Raw genomic sequence first — 20608 nt, forward strand, 5'->3', positions numbered from 1 at the left:
CATGGCCGCGTCACTATGGCAACGGGTAAGTGGAACAGGCTCAGGTGACCTATTTCTGTGTTTTATGTACGGCATTGTTTGAGTTATTGAACCAAATGCATGTATTATATAACTAGGGAAAGATAGTTTTTGGTATCTTTATAAGGAGAATGGAAAACCTGGGAGGAAAGGATGACGTTTTCTTCTTCAGAATTTAAATTAAAAAACAACGACCACTGCGTCATTTTCACAGGTAGCTGAAGAAAATGAGTGCTTCGTTTAAAAAGCTGTATAGAAAATGCTCTATGCAGTTACCTATACCTACACAACATTTGATATTCGTTTCCAAAGGTTTTTTTTTATTCAAAATTGTTTTTTTGGAACAATAAAAAATAAAAACACACATTACAAAAACTTCATGAACGATGGCACCCATAAAAGCTTAAATAAGTTTACGTATTAATAGAGATTTCCTTTTTAATCTGTTGTTAGTGTCAAAAAGTATCTATGCCGGAGGAATTCATGTAAAAAAATAAATTTAATCTCATTCAATGAACATAGAATAAACATTATTATTTTCTATTCACATTCAAACCTAAAACCCATACAAATATAGAAACGGCCTCCTTTAAACAATTTGAATTGTCATGTCATTGGAAGGCTCTATTTTTACTGAATATTAAGTATTAACATAGGGCGTATTCAGAAAGAAAGCTTGAAACTTATAAGCGCTTATCGGCGCTTGTCATGTTCATATATTTTCCTGCGCGGGTTACCAGCGCTGACAAGCGCCGATAAGCGCTTAAAAAAAAGTTTCAAGCTTTCTTTCTGAATACGCCCATAGAGTATAGACTATTCTGAGCATAGACTATACCCTAAAACCAGGTCAACCCGGACATAGCCGAAACAATCGACCAGTATAAAATTATTTCTGGATTATACTTATATGCTTATATAAGAAACTAGCTAGAACCCGCAGCGTCTCTCGCGTGATATTTGCGTAAACCTATAATCTCAACAATGTTCCTTATTCCCCATCGTTGACATTTATCAGATGACATTTCAATTTTTTAAGAATTAACTTTATTGGAAGCAGGTTTTGATTGAAAATCGTTCCCATAATACATAAAAATAATTTGGAAAATCCAAAAGTGCACGCCTCATAATTTTTTTTTAATAAATATTTATTAATTATTATTTTTGTTTATTTAATAACAATTAAACCACATCGAATCAGACCCTGAAAAATGAAAGGGTTCTATTCCTGAGCATACTCAAGCGTAAGAGAAAAAAAAAAAGACTCGATTAGTAAAGTATTTCGGTCGCTATCGTGTTAACAAGAAAAAGGATCCGCACATACAGACACACGGACGTCCAAGACAGAACTTTTTTAAACTGTTTTTTAACTAGTTTAAATAACAAAAATGACATCAAAAATATCATGAACGTTAAAAATAGTGTTTTTTCTTAATATGTGTGTGTATGTATTATCTTACAAGTGCAATGTATGATACATAAAGACATTTTAAGTTTGAAAAATCAGATGTTTTGCGCGAAGTGACAGTAGTACCCACCTCAACGCTTCGCTTATGAGGCGTGCAATAAATAAAACTTACCGTAATATGGCATATTGGTGATCATTCTTTCGTTTATCATAACCACTCTTCACTTAACACTAATACATTTCACTGTATCACTGTAAAATATTGACACTAAAAATAGTGGGAAAATTGATTTAGTACAATGAATTAGGAAATTGCAGAAAGTGTAGTAAGTTGTGTCCTATGAATTATGATCCTATCATAAATGCCAATATAGTAAAGCTGTAGAGTTTGTTTGTTTCGAATTGAAGAATTACCTATTTTTGTGTTCAATAATTCCCAGAATTTAGCGAAGAAAATTATAAGGCTACAATTAAATCTTAATCTTAATTCTTAATACTATTATAAAGGCGAAAGTTTGTAAGGATATATGGATGTATGGATGTTTGTTACTCTTTCACGTAAAAACTACTGAACCGATTACAATAAAATTTAGCACACATATAGAGGGTAACTTGGATTAACGCATAGGATAGTTTTTATCCCGGAAATCCCACGAGAACGGGAACTATGCGGGTTTTCCTTTGCAAACGCGGGCGAAGCCGCGGGCGGAAATCTAGTACCATATAAGACCACGCTACAACTAGCGGAGCAGCTATGGAAAATATTGTAAAAATGGGTACAAATATTCATTTTAAGAGCAGACAAAGTTGCTAGTGTAAAATATATAAAACAAGGTGTACGCCGTGTAACTCGCGAACAAAACCACAAACAAAACATGCATCCCTTGAATTGATTGAAAATCTGCTAAAGCAGAAGAGTTTATTTGTTTGTTTGCTTGAACGCACTATATCTAGGGAACCATGGGTCCGATTTGAAAAATTTCACTGTTAGATACTTAGTCCATTTATCGAGGCTATATTATATCACAATAAGACTAAATGTTAAAAATATGTACTTATTGACGTTTTAAAAGTGCTTCTAGAAGAAGTCTAATCTTCTTTATATATAAAAATGAATCGCAAAATGTGTTGGTAAGCGGATAACTCGAGAACGGCTGAACCGATTTCGATAATTCTTTTTTATTATATTTCTTGAAGTACGAGGATGGTTTTCATGTAGAGAAAACGTAAACATGTACCACGGGCGAAGCCGGGGCGGACCGCTAGTAATATATAAATATCTATAACAAATAAAGTCAAGTGCATAGTCTAGTCAAGCCTTGAAAGCGTTTAGTATATTTACAACGTTTTGTGAAAATCACCACGCTAGTGACGTGCTACTGTTCAGATTTATCGATAAAAGTTTACTCGTTTTCTTGAAATTTTATCGATTTAATATGGATGTTATAACTAGGTCATAGGATTTCTATTAAAATATCCATAAATGCGATAAATTCACATATGCTAATATATGCTAATATGAAACATTAAATAAAAATATATTTCACAATTTAAATATTTCAAACTAGTTTTGACTTAATAAAATTAATTTTTATATATTCTGTAAATGCTTGACCCATTGAGCCCCAAGCGGCCCGATCGGTCTCAGACACAATAGATTTTCTATTGTGTCTGTGGTTCCGGGGCCTGAGTTATGAGCCTAATGATTGTAATTCGAATTGTGAACTAGCTTTCCGACCGCAGCTTCGCCCGCTTTGTCTAAAACTTATTGAATTATACACCAAACCTTTATCTTGATTCTTGAATCACTCAGATTTCCTGTAGTATAATATGTATTGTCTATGACTCTGTCTATAAAAAAAAACATCAAAATCCGTTTCATAGTTTTAAAGATTTAACTTTTAAGCATACATAGGGATATAGGATAAAACTACTTTGTTTTTAACGATGTAGTGATGATATATTTTTTATCACTAGAAGCATTTTTAATATATTTTGATCTTTGATACATCTATACAAAAGAAATACTAAATGTAACTGTTTATAAAGTTTAATGGTAATTTATCTAGCAGATATTAAAATGAGTATACGTGAGAAGAATCATTTCAAATAATAAATTAACATATAAATATAAAAACTACTGCGCAGTTCTTATCATGAGCTGCATATATACATATATCATTTTATGATTCTAACTCAATTTGATTATTTATAACTAGCTGTTTCGCGCGGCTTTACCCGCATTTCTCCGCTCCTGTTGGTCTTAGCGTGATGACATATAGCTTATAACCTTCCTCGATAAATGGGCTATCTAACACCGAATGAATTTTTCAAATCGGACCAGTAGTTCCCGAGATTAGCGCGTTTAAACAAACAAACAAACTCTTCAGCTTTATAGATGTACTTATCCTATCCTAGTAATCTATACATCTATACAAATATTATAAAGAGGAAAGGTTTGATTTTTTGTTTGTTTGTTTGTATGAATTGAATAGGCTCCGAAACTACTTGGCAGATTTGAAAAATTCTTTCACTGTTGGAAAGCTACATCATTTCTGAGTGACATAGGCTAGGTTTTAGTTTTGAGTGACATAGGCCCGGAAATCCCACGGGAACGGGAACTATGCGGGTTTTTTTTTGAAAGCGCGGGCGAAGCCGCGGGCGGAAAGCTAGTAGGTATTATAAATGCGAAAGTTTGTGATTATGGATTGATGTATGTTCATTTGTTACTCTTTCACGAACAAATACTGCACGTATTTAGATGAACATTTACAGTAAAGAGGTTATACATATAGGGTTACGTCCGTGGGTGAATCCGCTAGTAGGTAACTTAAGTATACTTTTCTAATAATAAATTATAAGTATCGATGTATTTGATTAAAACAGTAAATTATTAAGTAATCTATCTGTTTCGTGCTCCACTCAGCCATTAGTATGATTAAAATAGATTGACATTAACATATTTAGAACTTGGAATGGGTAGTATCGATTAAGTTTCTGTACAAATAAATCTTATATATAAAATTCTCGTGTCACAAGTTAGTCTGCATACTCCTCCCAAACGGGTGGACCGATTCTCATGAAATTTTCTGTGCATATCGGGTAAGTCTGAGAATCGGCCAACATCTATTTTTCATATGTACCACGGGCGAGGCCGGGGCGGACCGCTAGTCTTATATCTTCTTATATATAAAATTCTCGTATCACAATGTTAGTCTGCATACTCCTCCGAAACGGGTGGACCGATTCTCATGAAATTTTCTGTGCATATCGGGTAAGTCTGAGAATCGGCCAACATCTATTTTTCATATGTACCACGGGCGAAGCCGGGGCGGACCGCTAGTCTTATATATAAAATTCTCGTGTCACAATGTTAGTCTGCATACTCCTCCGAAACGGGTGGACCGATTCTCATGAAATTTTCTGTGCATATCGGGTAAGTCTGAGAATCGGCCAACATCTATTTTTCATATTTACCACGGGCGAAGCCGGGGCGGACCGCTAGTGTTTGTATATTATGTTAATGTTATAAAATAAATTCCTCCGTCGCATCTTTCTGTTAATAAAGTCAAAACTACTGCACCAATTTTCATTCTGTTTTCACAAATAGAAAACGTAGTTCTCGAAAGTTTTAATTATTAAGTTTTAGGCTACGCAGGCGAAGCTGCTCTCAGAAAGCTTGTGTATGTACAAAAAAATTTTAGCAATTTCCCACAATAGAAGTATAGAAGTATATACATATAATTATACAACAAAATAGAAGTATCTCAAACCAAACGTCACCACGTCACAGACTAGCAACGTCCAGTACAATTACCACGCGACACTCGCAGAACATTAAAAGTTAAACACTAGACGAATTTATACTGTAACCGTGTCAAGGTCGTCATTAACATGCTCGGCACAATGGCACTTTGCACTTTCTAAGACGACTCTTTTTCAAGGTAATTAATAATTAAATGTGCTCAGATTTTAATTGCTAATGTCGATAGTTGATAGGCCTTGTTTTGATTGGTTTATGATATTACTAGCTGTTCGACCTGACTCTACTCATGTTATAACTTTAATTAATATGGTAAAATCACAGCATACGGTGCAATAAGACTCATCAAAACTAAAGAGTTTACTTTTCGGTTTTAATCATGTTATATTATAAACAATTAATGTTGATGTATTTACTTGCGATTCTCTCTTTAACGTGATGAATATCTTTATTACTCATTGTTTAATCCTATTGAAAATTAAACTATAAATAAATGACTGCGAAGATTGTTAATCGAAGTTTTGTTGAACATTAAAAGTACTATAATCAAAATATTGAATATAAGCGTATAATATATACATTAAGATCCTAATTGATTGGCCTCTAAAATAATATCACAAAATCACTACATAGTATAATCAAATTCCGCCGTCTGTTTGCGATAGACTCAAAAAAAACTAGAGCGATTTCAATTTTGTTTTCACCAATTGATAGGGTGGTTCTCGATGAAGGTTTTAGTAAATTGCTAGCTTTCGGCCCACTGTATCACCCGCTTTGTCTGAAACCTACCACTTGAATCAGTATATCTATTAAAACAACCAAATCCAAATCCGTTGTCTAAGTATACATACATACATACAGACAGGCATTGCTTTATACTATTTACTATTAAGTGATTGTAGTCTTCACGAGCGTAACAAATTTGTCAACAAATAAAATAATATCGATAATTTTTTATCGACAATGACAAACTCTACATCACTGGCGTTACGCAAGATGCACGCTCAAGGTCGTATTTTGCTACAATAGCATTATTGGTGAACAGGTATTGACGTGCTGGCCACGGACAATTCGCTATAGCGAAAATTCGCGCGGCGCGACTGGCGGCGCGTCTTGCGAATGAATCAAATGTATGGAAATGTACTGGGCATGCCACGCGCAGCGGCGACCAGCGAGACGACCGGCGAATTTCCCCGAGCGAATCGCGCGGCACGACTAGCGATCGAAACAAATGTATGAGTTATTACGGCTCAGGCCACGGAGTCGAGCGGCAGACGCGGCGACTACTCCCGGAGCGAACTTAATTTAAAATAGTTTGTTTTTTTTTTGCGAAAATGGAGACGGAAGCTTTTATTGCAGAAATTCTAGCTAGACCAGCTATTTGGAAGTCTAGCCACCCGCAACATAATTTTTCATCATGCCTATATTTTTCATATTTTTGGTGGAATTCTCCGTCTGTAACACGATTTCTATTTAATTCGTGTACTCCACTATATCTTCCAAACATTAAATCTTGAGTAAAAAAGCTGCTACTCTCTAAACAATACGTCGAGCTAACTTTGATAAAGCCATCTCGTCTCCTCGTCTACACTGGTCGCGGCGGCGAACGCAACTGCCCGTGGCATGCTTACCGCGCCGCGCGAATTGCCGCGCCGCCCGTCGCGCCGTCGGTCGCGCCGCCGGTGTCCGTGGCCAAGGTGTTAGAGTTAATTCTCTATGTAAATAATAAATAGACAGGTTAAGCAACGGTAGCCGCGGTCAGTAAGTGGATTACTAGGATATTTTTGTGCTAAAAGTTCAAATCAAAATTATTGTGAATAATTTATAAATATTTTTAACAATTTCATGATCAATTTCTTCGTTTGTTTGTTTTTCGTATAAATTTTATGTTTCATTGCATTTGTTATGTACTTCTACTTTCAAATTTGTATTTAAAAGTTATCAATATTTTAGCCGTTTTTCTCTTTATCAACATGTTTACTGTAGCCTTCAAAGACAGTATTAAATTATGCCATTCAATAGTTTTTAATTCATACCAGTTCATACCTATCTTTTTCTGACGTAAGCCTTCTTGACGTAAGCTAATACTTTTTACGCATTTTCGCGTAACTTTTATGTATATATCGCAATCTTCTGTTTCTTTCTAACTAAGTAATATCTGTATTTCTTGCTCTATCTATGATACTTGTACTAGAAGTTGTCGAAAATATATGTTAGCCGGCCACTATTTATAATGCCTGGTCTGTATTCATAGTGCCCACTTTTCCTGGTCATTATGAATCATGCCCACCTTTTTAGGGCAAAGTAATAAAATAAGTGCATATATACAATATAGGATAAGTTTGTTGAGATGGATTAGGTTTCCAGTTTATTTTTTTAAATACCTACTCAGAAATAGGACCACCATATGGACTTCTGTCTGTCGGGCCTTATTAATAATGGCCGGTTTTATTAATAATGCCCAGTTAACCACTTTGCCCGGAACATGTATAATATAGAGATTTAGCAGTACTTGTACACAATAACTTCTAAATTACAGATAATTATTTAAGTAAATACAGCCTTAGAACGAGGTTATATACCAAGGTTCTATTAAAAACTTGTAGGTTGAGGTAAAGCGTACAAAAACATAGAAAAAATAAGGGCGACTGTTTTATTTCAATTCAATAGAGGTTTTTATTACTTTATCTATAGTTACACTAATATTGAATACTAGATTTCCACCCGCGACTTCGCCCGCATTTTCAAAGAAAAATCCGCATTGTTCCCGTGCCTGTGGGATAAAAAGTAGCGTATGTATTCTAGGTCTTCAGCTACCTACAAACCAAATTTCATTGTAATAAGTTCAGTAGTAACAAACATCCATCCTCATTCCTCAGCAACGATCGCATTTATAATATTAGTAGCATTTTGTAAGTTTATAGTGGATAAGCTCAAAAACTACTGAATCAATTTTGATAATTATTTTATTAGAAAGGTACATTAATCTGTAATATTATAACTTATTTAAGCATAATGATTGTGTAATGGTCGGTTTTACTCAGGTTCAAACCGGGTAGAGTCGATGCGATAACAATACAATAAGAATACCTAGTACATAAAGTCGCTGTTGCTGTCTGTCCGTCTCTATGTATGCTTAAATCTTTAAAACTACGCAACGGATTTTGATGCGGTTTTTTTAATAGATAGAGTTATTCTCGAGGAAGGTTTCAGTATATAATTTACTAGAGGTCCGCCCCGGCTTCGCCCGTGGTACATATTTCACAATAAAAGGTAGCCTATGTCCTTTCTCGGGTATCAAAATATCTCTATACCAAATTTCATGCAAATTGGTTCAGTAGTTAAGACGTGATTGAGTAACAGACAGACAGACAGAGTTACTTTCGCATTTATAATATTATGTAGTATGGATTATGATGATACTATGATCTAAATATATTATGTAGATTGTATTGTATTTGTTCTAATATTATTATCTATCAGAGTGAAACTGCGAACTGAAGTTAGTATATATAGAACAAAATATCTGACACAGTTAAAATACAGATTGAGCAATATTTAACACTTCCCCTTTTAGGAAATCAATAAAATAGAGTATTCCGGTGGAACAATCAGGGTCGCACGAATAGATAATAATAGACATTTACGATTCAAGATAGGAGACATGTTTAATATTTTAGAATTTAAACTTATATTGCATCTTTCTTCAATATTTTTAATTTTATCAAAATTATAATGAGCTAGTTCTTTTATAATTTGTCAATGTTTGTTCTTCTCAATGCCATTGTAAAAATAAATTGTTTCGAGCTATGAAAAATAACGCATTGTAATATTCATAACAATGATTTTACGACTACACAATACACATGCAAAATAGTTATGTATTACTGTTTAATTTATGTACGATGTATTTTTATTATCATTATGTAAAAATCGACGCACGGGCCATCGCCTTGACAAAATGCGCGGCAAAAAAAAATAAACGTCAAAATACCTAATCAATTTTCCCAGTATCGTAAACACAGATTAAAAAAGTTCACTGCACTCCAAATTTTTAAAAATAGACCGAGCGCGTTCTGAAATACGCGATGCGCGCGCTAGTAGCAGTTGCCGCCAAATACTGAAGAGATTCGTTCTTATCAATTACGCGGCCATTTTCAAATGTTTCGAATCCCTCTCGCGTCCTATTAGCACCTTGACTATACAACTGAGTCGGTTTATACGTTGAATATTATGCAGGTAAATTCAAATGTCTGTTCTAATTTCGTAAGCTAGTATAAAACGATGAATATTAAAATCCGCCGTATTGTTCGAATAGATCACGAGGTATCTTGTCTATGCCACCATGGTCTGGTTATTTTTAACTAGCTATGCTGCAGCCGAACTGAAAATGTCAAAAGCCAAAGCTTTTGTTTTTGTGTAATAATAACTGCTTGTTTTATTAATGTTATGTTTTTATAAGAGTTTATTTTTGTGTGTCTGAAAAGCTACCAACATTTTTGCGCATTGATGAATATAACGTTTATGAATGAAATCTTACCGCATCGTAGCTTTTTTATTTGTGTTTACAAAACACGTTTCTTTACTCTATTAACAATAAAGAGGGTTGAAAATTTTTATTATATTGTTTTTCTTATACCTACCATTATTTCAATTTGATTTATACCTAACTAGCGGTCCGCCCCGGCTTCGCCCGTGGTACATATTTCGCGATAAAAGGTAGCCTATGTTCTTTCTCAGGGTCTAAAGATTATCACTGCCAAATTTCATCAAAATCGGTCCAGTAGTTTATGCGTTAAAACCATACATACATACATACATACATACAAACTTTTCCTCTTTGTAATATTAGTATAGATATATATTATTATACTAGTTCGACTTACGCTAATAAAAATATGTTAGAACCAAGAAATATAGAGTCAAGAAAGCATTCATTTTTTTACTAGCTGTTCCCTGCGGTTTCACCCGCATTGCTCCGCTCCTATTATGATCTTATCGAGATGATATAATATAGCCTATAGCCTTCCTCGATGAATAGGCAATCTAACACCGAAATAATTTTTCTAATCGGACCAGTAGTTGCTGAGATTAGCTCTTCTCTTTTGCTCTTCAGCTGTATAATATTAATATTATATATTACTAGAGGTCCGCCCCGGCTTCGCCCGTGGTACATATTTCGCAATAAAAGACACATCCATCAACAAAACATACATCCATCCTCACAAGCATTCGCATTTATAATATTTGTAGGATAGGATTCAAATATTTATAAATTGCATTTAACGCTATCCAGTATCCATACTAATATTATAAATGCGAAAGTAACTCTGTCTGTCTGTTACTCAATCACGCCTAAACTACTGAACCAATTTTAATGAAATTTGGTATGGAGATATTTTGATACCCGAGAAAGGACATAGCTACTTTTTATCCTGGGAAAATGATGCAATCCCGGAAATCCCACGGGAACGGGAACTATGCGGGTTTTTCTTTGACTGCGCGGGCGAAGCCGCGGGCGGAAACCTAGTGTATAATAATAAGTAAATGTATAATACCTATGTATTCTAGAAAGGAAACTCAGGAAAATACTAAATACACGATATCTAATAATTAGATTCATAATGTTTTATATTATGATTGAAAGTTGACTAGGTATTTCAAATTATTAGTAAATTAGTGTACCAACAAAAAATAACTAAATGATGCGTCACAAATCTTCGCACTTCTATCGACACACAACGACCAATAAAAGTAGTTAAAATATGAACAAAACGTGTTTTTAAACCGTTAAGTATCAATTTTTTTCGATATAATAAAGAAATAATTTGGAAAATCCAAAAGTGCACGCCTCATAATTTTTTTTTAATAAATATTTATTAATTATTATTTTTGTTTATTTAATAACAATTAAACCACATCGAATCAGACCCTGAAAAATGAAAGGGTTCTATTCCTGAGCATACTCAAGCGTAAGAGAAAAAAAAAGACTCGATTAGTAAAGTATTTCGGTCGCTATCGTCACAGTATTACCATTATTTCCTACAGTAGTGCGACGAATGTACTTGTGCAGAGAAACGGAGGGGAACTGGCGGGGGTCGGGCGACGCGGGCCGCGTAAAGCAAACACGCTTAGTTTGCTTTACCTAGCGCGAAAGGATGACGCAGTCGTATTTTTTGTGTAATAATTTTATTATACATAGGTACTTACATATTCTATTATGGCGCGCACAAACTGTTCGGTTTACGGATGTAAATCTACATTGAAATCCCAGAAGGAAACAATATTTCAGAAAGATTGTATTAATTGTATCTGTTTAATTAAAATCAAAGCTATGTATATGTTGTCCTCATTATTTTCTAATCAGATTGTACATCCCAATGCGAATGCATTACTTAGTTAAATGTTATAATATACAATTAAGAACATCCAAAAATAAAGTGTCCACGTAAATAATATTTAGCAGTGCAATATCTGTAATTATATATTTATGAACAAATAATTACATCAGATTTAATAATCGCAATTAAGTATTTTGAATGTACATATGAAAGATTTCATCATAATATTAATAATCACAATTGTTTTATTTCCCATTTGTTGCAACCCTAGCGTATTTTCGTGTGGCAGCGTAAGTACCTACGCTGGCGGCGGCATCGCGCGACATCAAAGGCGATTCCTTACTGTAGGAAATAATATTGTAATACTGTGCTATCGTGTTAACAAGAAAAAGGATCCGCACATACAGACACACGGACGTCCAAGACAGAACTTTTTTAAACTGTTTTTTAACTAGTTTAAATAACAAAAATGACATCAAAAATATCATGAACGTTAAAAATAGTGTTTTTTCTTAATATGTGTGTGTATGTATTATCTTGCAAGTGCAATGTATGATACATAAAGACATTTTAAGTTTGAAAAATCAGATGTTTTGCGCGAAGTGACAGTAGTACCCACCTCAACGCTTCGCTTATGAGGCGTGCAAAACAATATAATTTTACACTAATTCTATGAAATATCACCTATTTTCAGTTTTGGAGCGACAACATACACAAGGACGTACTAAACACACTTACGTAATTTCCACAGATAGTAGAAACTAGATGTGACAAATTAATACTTATTTTTGATAAAATAGTATTTATAATATACATATAAGGAAATTTTGTTTTCACTCAATAAAATCCTGCATTGACGGGTCTTAAAATTTCATACGTTTAGATTAACGTTACGATTTATCAGATTATTTATTAAAGTGAAACTTTTATTACATCGTCTCAAACTTTTTGGTCTGTGTAGCGCATGTCGCGTACATATCGCGGCTGCCGAGTAGGTATCTACTCGGCAGCCGACCGTCACGCGACATGCGCTACACAAAGCAGTGTTCGGAACCGTTCGAACAGTTTCACTTTTACCGTGGTTTCATAAAACCACACAACATCTTTGACGCCTCGGTCAAATCGTTAACACGGTCGTTGTATAAGCTCCGTATTTAATAATTATTTAGTGTTCTAAAAGTTTGTTAATATTTTATTATATTCTCATACCTCGTGCTACTAACTATGTAACTAACTATGTTCATATGTTTGAATGTTTCATAGTGAAGCGTGGTAAAATTGTTTCAGTTTATTTAAAAAAAAATTGATGTCCACGAACCTATTTTAGATTTATCATTTAAGAATAACTGAAATTCTTCTCTCTCAACATCTAATCCTATAAGGGAAATTTCAATAAGTGAGAAGTTAATGTTCTTAAAATAGTAGCATAGCTTATTTCGTTGACTTATTGTCCAGAGTCTACAGCAGTCATTTAAATTTTCATCCAAATCGATGTCGTTCAGCATGCAAGTGTAATTACATCGACAAACAATATTTTGCATTCATATTAATTTTATCGCATATAGAAAGTTAAAATTTTATATTTGAATGCTGTAAAATAAAATATTATCAAATATTTTATTTTATTGAGCCACATCCAGTCACAAAGACATGCACGTGTCCGCCATTTTGTATCGTTAAACAGTTGACATGCAAAAGTGTGTCACATAATAAGTATTATGTAAATATTATTTAAATCTTATCAAAATTGCATTTTACATAATTTCTGCATTATATTTTACAACTTTATGGCAAACCTTGATGACTAGATTATTTTATATGTTTGTCTAAGTGTTTGTCTATTTGAACGTCATAAAATCGATACGATATTTTAATATTTTTGTAAGAAATAAGCTCTTTATTAAATGCTGATACAGATACTGTTTCCATTTTCTTTGTTACGCATATATAAATTTAAACAAAAAAGACGGGTTGCACTGGGGGAGTGCCGGCAGAAGTGAAAACTTGATTATTAACGTTCAGCATGTTTGATATTTTGGAATGGTATCCGTCTTACGCATGGAATATAAGGGCTAAAAAAAAAACATCCGTCTTACGCTTTTTCGATCAGGCCTCTTATTTCATATTAAGGGCCGATTTTACAATACTGGGATAAAACTTATTCGTCGAATAATGTGCAAAACTACCATTTTAAAAACGTATTCTAATTGTCCGTATTTGACAGTTTGCGTGACATTTTAATATTATCGTGTAATACTTTATTGGACGGATAAGTTTTATCCAAGCATTGAAAAATCGGCCCTAAATAAAATTTCAAACCTCTGATGCGTATACCGTTTGAGACCGTTTGATTTAAAATATTATGATCTAATAACCTTTAAAATTCTCATTGAAAGACAAATGTCTAGGTTTTATTCAAGGATACATTTGAACCAATAAAAATAATTTATTTATTATGTATTTAAATTAAATTTATTGGTATTCTAAATATGTGTCAAAATTAGGTTTATAGATCTAGATTTTCGTTGCGTAATTTTTATTTATATCATAGGTCGTTAACTGACCGCCTCCTCGCCCCTCGGTACAGTGGTTGACGCGTGAGCGTAACACCGAGGGGTCCTGGGTTCGATGCCCGGTGGAGACGAAGAAAAACAAATTTCTTGGTCTGGTAGGACACAGAAGGCTGATCACCTACTTGTCCCTTAAGAAAATCGATCAGTGAAACAGATGTATGCATAATGCATCTGCCCCTTACCCCACTTGGGGACATGGAACTTCACTTAATAGGTCGTTATTTAATTATTAATTAAATTTAAATTCAAATCTAAAATTATCTGCGCCTAAAACGAGATTTTAGATTTCTCAATATCATCACACTCTTTTTATTTTTATGTGTTTATCGTACTTTATTGATTACGTAGTAAATAATACGGCATAATCCTTAAATATACACATTAATTAAATACAATATATTCTATTGACATTGATTTATTTAACATGTCCTGTCTAAAACTTATGAACTCATTGCACATATCCATGCGTTTCGTCACAATTCCAAATTCGAATTTGTGAATTGCACACAACAATAGACGCATGCATGTATACTCACAGAGTTAAGAACATTTAGACATTCCTATTTATTTTGTTATAAAATAAAATATGTTTTATTAAAGTGAAACTTTTATTACATCGTCTCAAACTTTTTGGTCTGTGTAGCGCATGTCGCGTGTATCGCGGCTGCCGAGTAGGTATACCTACTCGGCAGCCGACCGTCACGGGACATGCGCTACACAAAGCAGTGTTCGGAACCGTTCGAACGGTTTCACTTTTACCGTGGTTTCATAAAACCACACAACATTTTTTGTTTTCTTTTTATATCTTACCTTTCATGTGTTCAGATGTGTCAGCTCTCATAATGTCTGTTAAATAGTGTTCTAATGATCTCATATTGTCTAGGCCTCCTCTTTCCTGTAACAAATAAAATTAACTAAATTAATTTACATTTAAAAAAATATAAGAAGGCTATAGTTTGTACAGTAAATAATTTTGGTTAAAATTTCTATGATTATCTCTTCTTATTATTATCAATACAATTGATGAGTTATATTCTGAATCTAAGTCTTATTAAAGTAATATTGTTTATTCAGATAACATGTAAAACTAAACCAATAGAAAGTAGATTAAACCCAACATAGAGGTTTTATTCAAACAAATTAATGCCAACATTCAAATAACAACTTCCTCATAAACTCAGTATGGAACTACACGTAATGCCAACATCACGGATCCTGCGTATAATCGACCAGTTACATGACCCCTCGTCCCGTACGAGCCCTCAATGATCCAGGTGTCATCGTAAACCAGCCACCTACTGACCCATTTTCGCTTACGCAGTGTGACGTCACTACAGCATTGCGCTATGACCAGCAAATACTGTAAAACGTGCCTTAATGCCAGCGCATAAAGCTCAGAATTAATGGCACGGCGCACCTCCATACTATGTTATTTGAAATGGAACAAGCTGTTTGGTAATAGAGTGTAGACTCGGTTGCAGCGCGCTATAGAAAACTCTGATGTTCGAAATTAAAATTCGTTCTTAAAAAAATAGAGTTCAGTATTGTTTGGAGTTTGTATGCGCGAAAAGGTCAAGGGGTCAGAGCTGCAATGCGAATTTACAAAACTATTCTATAATGCGTCCCATTTTTGAAAACGGATTGTTTACATTTTTTAAGCATAGAAGTACATGATTTAACATTTTAAACTTAATAAGAAACACCGAAACTATTTTGTTTATTATATCAACAATCTTATTTCCTATTTCAAGTTGAATAAAAATAACAATTTTAAAACTTTGGCGCCTGTCAATAAAAAATAACACTTTTTAAGATACACGTAAATTCGTGTTTGCTATTAATTAACCTAATTTACACAAAACGAATATGCTTATGAATATGTAAGCATAAGGCCAAAATACAAACATATAGATGCTTTCATCTATTATAAAGAAAACATATTTTCAGCGCAGGGGCAACCGTTTAAAATATTTAATCAAATAACATTACAGCACAAAAAATTTAAAAATCCTTGCTTACTTATAAAAAGTGATAATAAGCGGCTTAATCGCATATAAGCGCTTCCTTTCAAGCAACCCAGAAAAGGGACAATTTGTTTATGCGATATGAAAGTAAATATAAAATGATGCTAATAACATAGTTTTAGCGTAGTAACTGTATTACATTAGATACATATTTCTAAGGTAACAAGTAAGCATTAAAATACAGATTATGAACCATGAATACAAAAAAACGTTTAGATTACCTCTTCCATCCAAAACTCAGTTTATATATTATGATCTATTATATCAGTTTATATTACAGGCTTCGCCCGTGGTATACATATTTACGTTTGCTCTACATAAAAACCATCCTCGTAATTCAAGGAATATAATATAAAAAAGAATTGTTGAAATCGTTCCACTTTTTATATAATATATAGATGTACATATTAACCAACAAAATAGAGCTTTTCGTTTCTTTCTAAGTAAATATATTACCCAAACTTTCACATAAACGCATAATCATAACGCGAACCAGCTAGTATGAACTTATAAAATTTTAACAACTATTGATAACGGACCTGTCGTTGTTTGATTAGTTGATAAGGGCCATGTGCTGTTCCATACAAGCATTTTTGATAACGATAATCTATTTATGTAAGTACTAGCGGTCCGCCCCGGCTTCGCCCGTGGTACCTACATGTTTTACTATCCTATCTCTCAAGTTGGATCGAACTGCACATGGTGTGCGAATTTTATTATAATCGGTTAAGTGGTTTAGGAGTCCATTGAGGACAAACATTGTGACACGATATTTATATATCATATTAAGATGTTACGTACAAAGTTTGGCTAACGTACTACGTAGTAAGTAGTGTGTTTTAATATGAACTAGCTTTCCGCCCGCGGCTTCGCCCGCTTTGTTTAAAACATAATAAATTATATATTAAAACCTCCAAAATCATATCCACACTAATTAATTTTAATATTATAAATGCGAAAGTAACTCTGTCTGTCTGTCTGTTTGTCTGTTACTCAATCACGCCTTAACTACTGAACCAATTTGCATGAAATTTGGTATAGAGATATTTTGATACCCGAGAAAGGACATAGGCTACTTTTTACCCCGGGACATAGGATAGGTTATATCCCGGAAATCCCACGGGAACGGGAACTATGCGGGTTTTTCTTTGATTGCGCGGGCGAAGCCGCAGGTGGAAAGCTATAAGTTATACCATAATTAACCATGGCTGGTTATTGCTTTCATAATATGAATTTGCCAGTTAGTTCAATTCACAGCGTAAACTGTCTGGCAATAAGTGGTCATAATACAGCCCCTGTAGCGAAAACATTTCGCTTGCGCGATTCAGTGCGAGGTTTCGCTTAACACAAAAATCGAGCACGCTTATATTTTATTTATTTATTTATTTCATTTGTTTCAGATTAATTTAAATCCATATATTTGTTAGTAAAATGGCCTTAAAAAACTATGTTAGGGCGTATTCAGAAAGAAAGCTTGAAACTTATAAGCGCTTATCGGCGCTTGTCATGTTCATATATTTTCCTGCGCGGGTTACCAGCACTGACAGGAAAATATATGAACATGACAAGCGCCGATAAGCGCTTATAAGTTTCAAGCTTTCTTTCTGAATACGCCCATAGTATTATAATTCTATTTAATATTAAAAGCAATCTTATTTTCATTTACAACCTGCTATATTTATATGATAAATGTAATTTTGAAAACAAGTTGTGGTCGAATATTATGTTGGTCACGACACGAATTACGCTATGTAGTCTTCCTACAGTCGTGAGCGTTATTTTTTGGTTCACTAGAATTTCATATCCTTTTACTGTAATCACGACGTTTTGAGCAAACTTGTTCGTAAATTCCTGCGAGATTCTAATCTATCAGAGTACCTAACTTATACGAAAAAATAAAAGTGAAACCGATCAAGTCCTACTAATATTATAAATGCGAAAGTTTGTGAGGATGTGTGTGTGTGTGTGTGTGTGTTTGTTACTCTTTCACGCAAATACTACTGAACCGATTACAATGAAATTAAGCACACACGTAGAGGGTAACTCGGATTAACATATAGGATAGGTTTTATCCCGGAAATCCCACGGAACGGGAACTATGCGAGTTTTTCTTTGAAAACGCGGGCGAAGCCGCGGGCGGAAATCTAGTAGTTTATATTTTAAACTACTGGTCTATGCATATTTAATCACTTCTGAATTGCCAAATATATTTTTTTTATGTATAATATTAAACTAGGTCTTACTCGAACCTAGGTCCAGTATTCAATGGCTCTAAGTTCTAACCACTACACCACAGGGCAATATAAACAGATAATAATCTTATAAGTAGGTTATCGTTGTGTGCTTATCAATATTTGTACACAGTACTTTTTGGTAACTACGTGTTAATTTTAGAAAGAAGAGAGAAAGAATAATTTATTTTGCCAAACACATTTAAATATACATATCGAGGAAGGCTATGTGAGTGAAAACCGCGATAGTAGATTTATATAAAACAAGTGGTCCGCCCCGGCTTCGCCCGTGGTACATATTTCGCAATAAAAGGTATGCCTATGTCCTTTCTCAGGTATCAAAATATCTCCATACCAAATTTCATGCAAATTGGTTCAGTAATTTAGGCGTGATTGAGTAACAGACAGACAGACAGAGTTACTTTCGCATTTATAATATTAGTATGGACTATCTACTTATCTCGGCTAGATCACTTCGGTATCAAAAATAGAGACTGAATAACTGTAAAACTGTAGCTTCTTAATGTTAAAGGATCTTTTCGAATCGATCAAGTACTTCTGAATTAAATCCTTTCAAAAATAATCTTAGTATTTATTCATTTAAAAAATTGTATCACTAGCTGTAAGGTTATCACTACATAGTATAAAACAAAGTCGCTTTCTCTGTCCCTATGTCCCTTTGTATGCGTGAATCTTTAAAACTACGCAACGGATTTTGATCATTGATGCGGTTATTTTAATAGATAGAGCGATTCAAGAGGAAGGTTTTAGTATATAATTTATTCGGTTTTAGACAAAGCGGGTGAATCCGCGGGCAATTTGCTAGTTATAAATAAATAAAAATAGCAAATCATTCTTCTATTATAATATTACCCACTAAAAAACTTCACCACGTTTTACCTTATTTATCTCGCGTAACATTTTATCAATTTTTCTTATCAATCTTATCAGTCATCAATCATTTGGAGATGTTCTTTTAAAATTATTATTGCAAATGGTTCCGATACACAGGGCACATAATATAATTATGGTATGGTTACACGGAGCCAAATAATTTTAGTCAAAACATACAGGTGAACTCAATTAAAGCGTGTTATAAACTAAATTTATTTATTACTAGCTTTCCGTCCGCGCCTCGTCCGCGTTTTCAATATCGGTTCAGTAGTATTTGCGTGAAAGAGTAACAAACATACACATTACACACCTACACATACACATACATCCATCCTCACAAACTATCGCATTTATAATATTACTAGGATAGGATAATTATTTTGGTTACATTAAGAACCACGATTGATTTATTTCAAATAAAAGAGTCAACTCTAATTGAGTGTAGAGCAAGGTGTAAAGTATGGGAAACTAGTGGTCCGCCCCGGCTTCGCCCGTGGTAGGTTCATATTTCGCAATAAAAGGTAGCCTAAGTCCTTTCTCGGGTATCAAAATATCTCCATACCAAATTTCATGCAAATTGGTTCAGTAGTTTAGGCGTGATTAAGTAACAGACAGACAGACAGAGTTACTTTCGCATTTATAATATTAGTATGGATTAATACCAAAAAATTTTTATAGAATTAGGTAAAGTTAACATGTACCTATTTTTAACTGCAAGAAGAAAATGTTTTAATCTTAGTATTATGCATCGTAGCTCCCAAACGGATGTGTCGATTTGACTCTGGTTTTATTTAACCGATAATCTCTATATTAGATTTTTCTTAACCGGAACAGTGGTCTACAAGATATTCAGCTGTCATAAAAACTTGTTTCAGGACATGCTAGAGTGCGTTTCACGAAAGAGTTCCCCTGCCGTTATGTTGGCATACCTGACTGTCAAAAACGAAAATATTTTTTTGTTAAGTAATAAAAAATGACAGAGAAAATATTCTCCTTTCTAGGCAGCCGACCCCGTAAGATACGGGATAAGGCTAGCACTCTAACATTAAAGTTGATAATTACAAATTTTGATTATAATATGTTTAGTTTGGTAGGTTTATTCTAAAACTCAAACATGTATGTATTCAATTAGACTACTTTTAGAAGCACTTTCGAATCGTCATTACATATTTTTAACATTTACTTACCACCGATTCGGAAAGCAGTATCTATGGAGAAGAAGAAGAACCGGCAAGAAACTCCATAGTTGCTCTTTTAAAATCATGTCAAAATTTCAATTCAATTTTACAATATACAGTAACTTATATCTAACTACATAATATATCATAATATGCCAAAGAATGATAATTAAAAAATATT

At 33.8% G+C, this 20608-nt stretch overlaps 1 protein-coding gene across 1 annotated transcript in view; it reads right to left on the minus strand.

The window, feature by feature from the left end:
- The window catches only part of orb2 (cytoplasmic polyadenylation element-binding protein orb2), a 53618-nt gene that overhangs the window by 22528 nt on the left and 10482 nt on the right, over positions 1-20608 (minus strand). Inside the window, exon 2 of the mRNA XM_090118729.1 lies at positions 14911-14995. Coding sequence (XP_089974855.1) covers positions 14911-14995 — 85 coding nt within the window. The remainder of the gene's footprint in view (positions 1-14910; positions 14996-20608) is intronic.

The sequence above is a fragment of the Colias eurytheme genome, chromosome 31 (assembly GCF_061535395.1).
Source record: "Colias eurytheme isolate Ceu_HAF_F1 chromosome 31, ilColEury1 Martin Lab GWU primary, whole genome shotgun sequence".
NCBI classification, from domain to species: domain Eukaryota; kingdom Metazoa; phylum Arthropoda; class Insecta; order Lepidoptera; family Pieridae; genus Colias; species Colias eurytheme.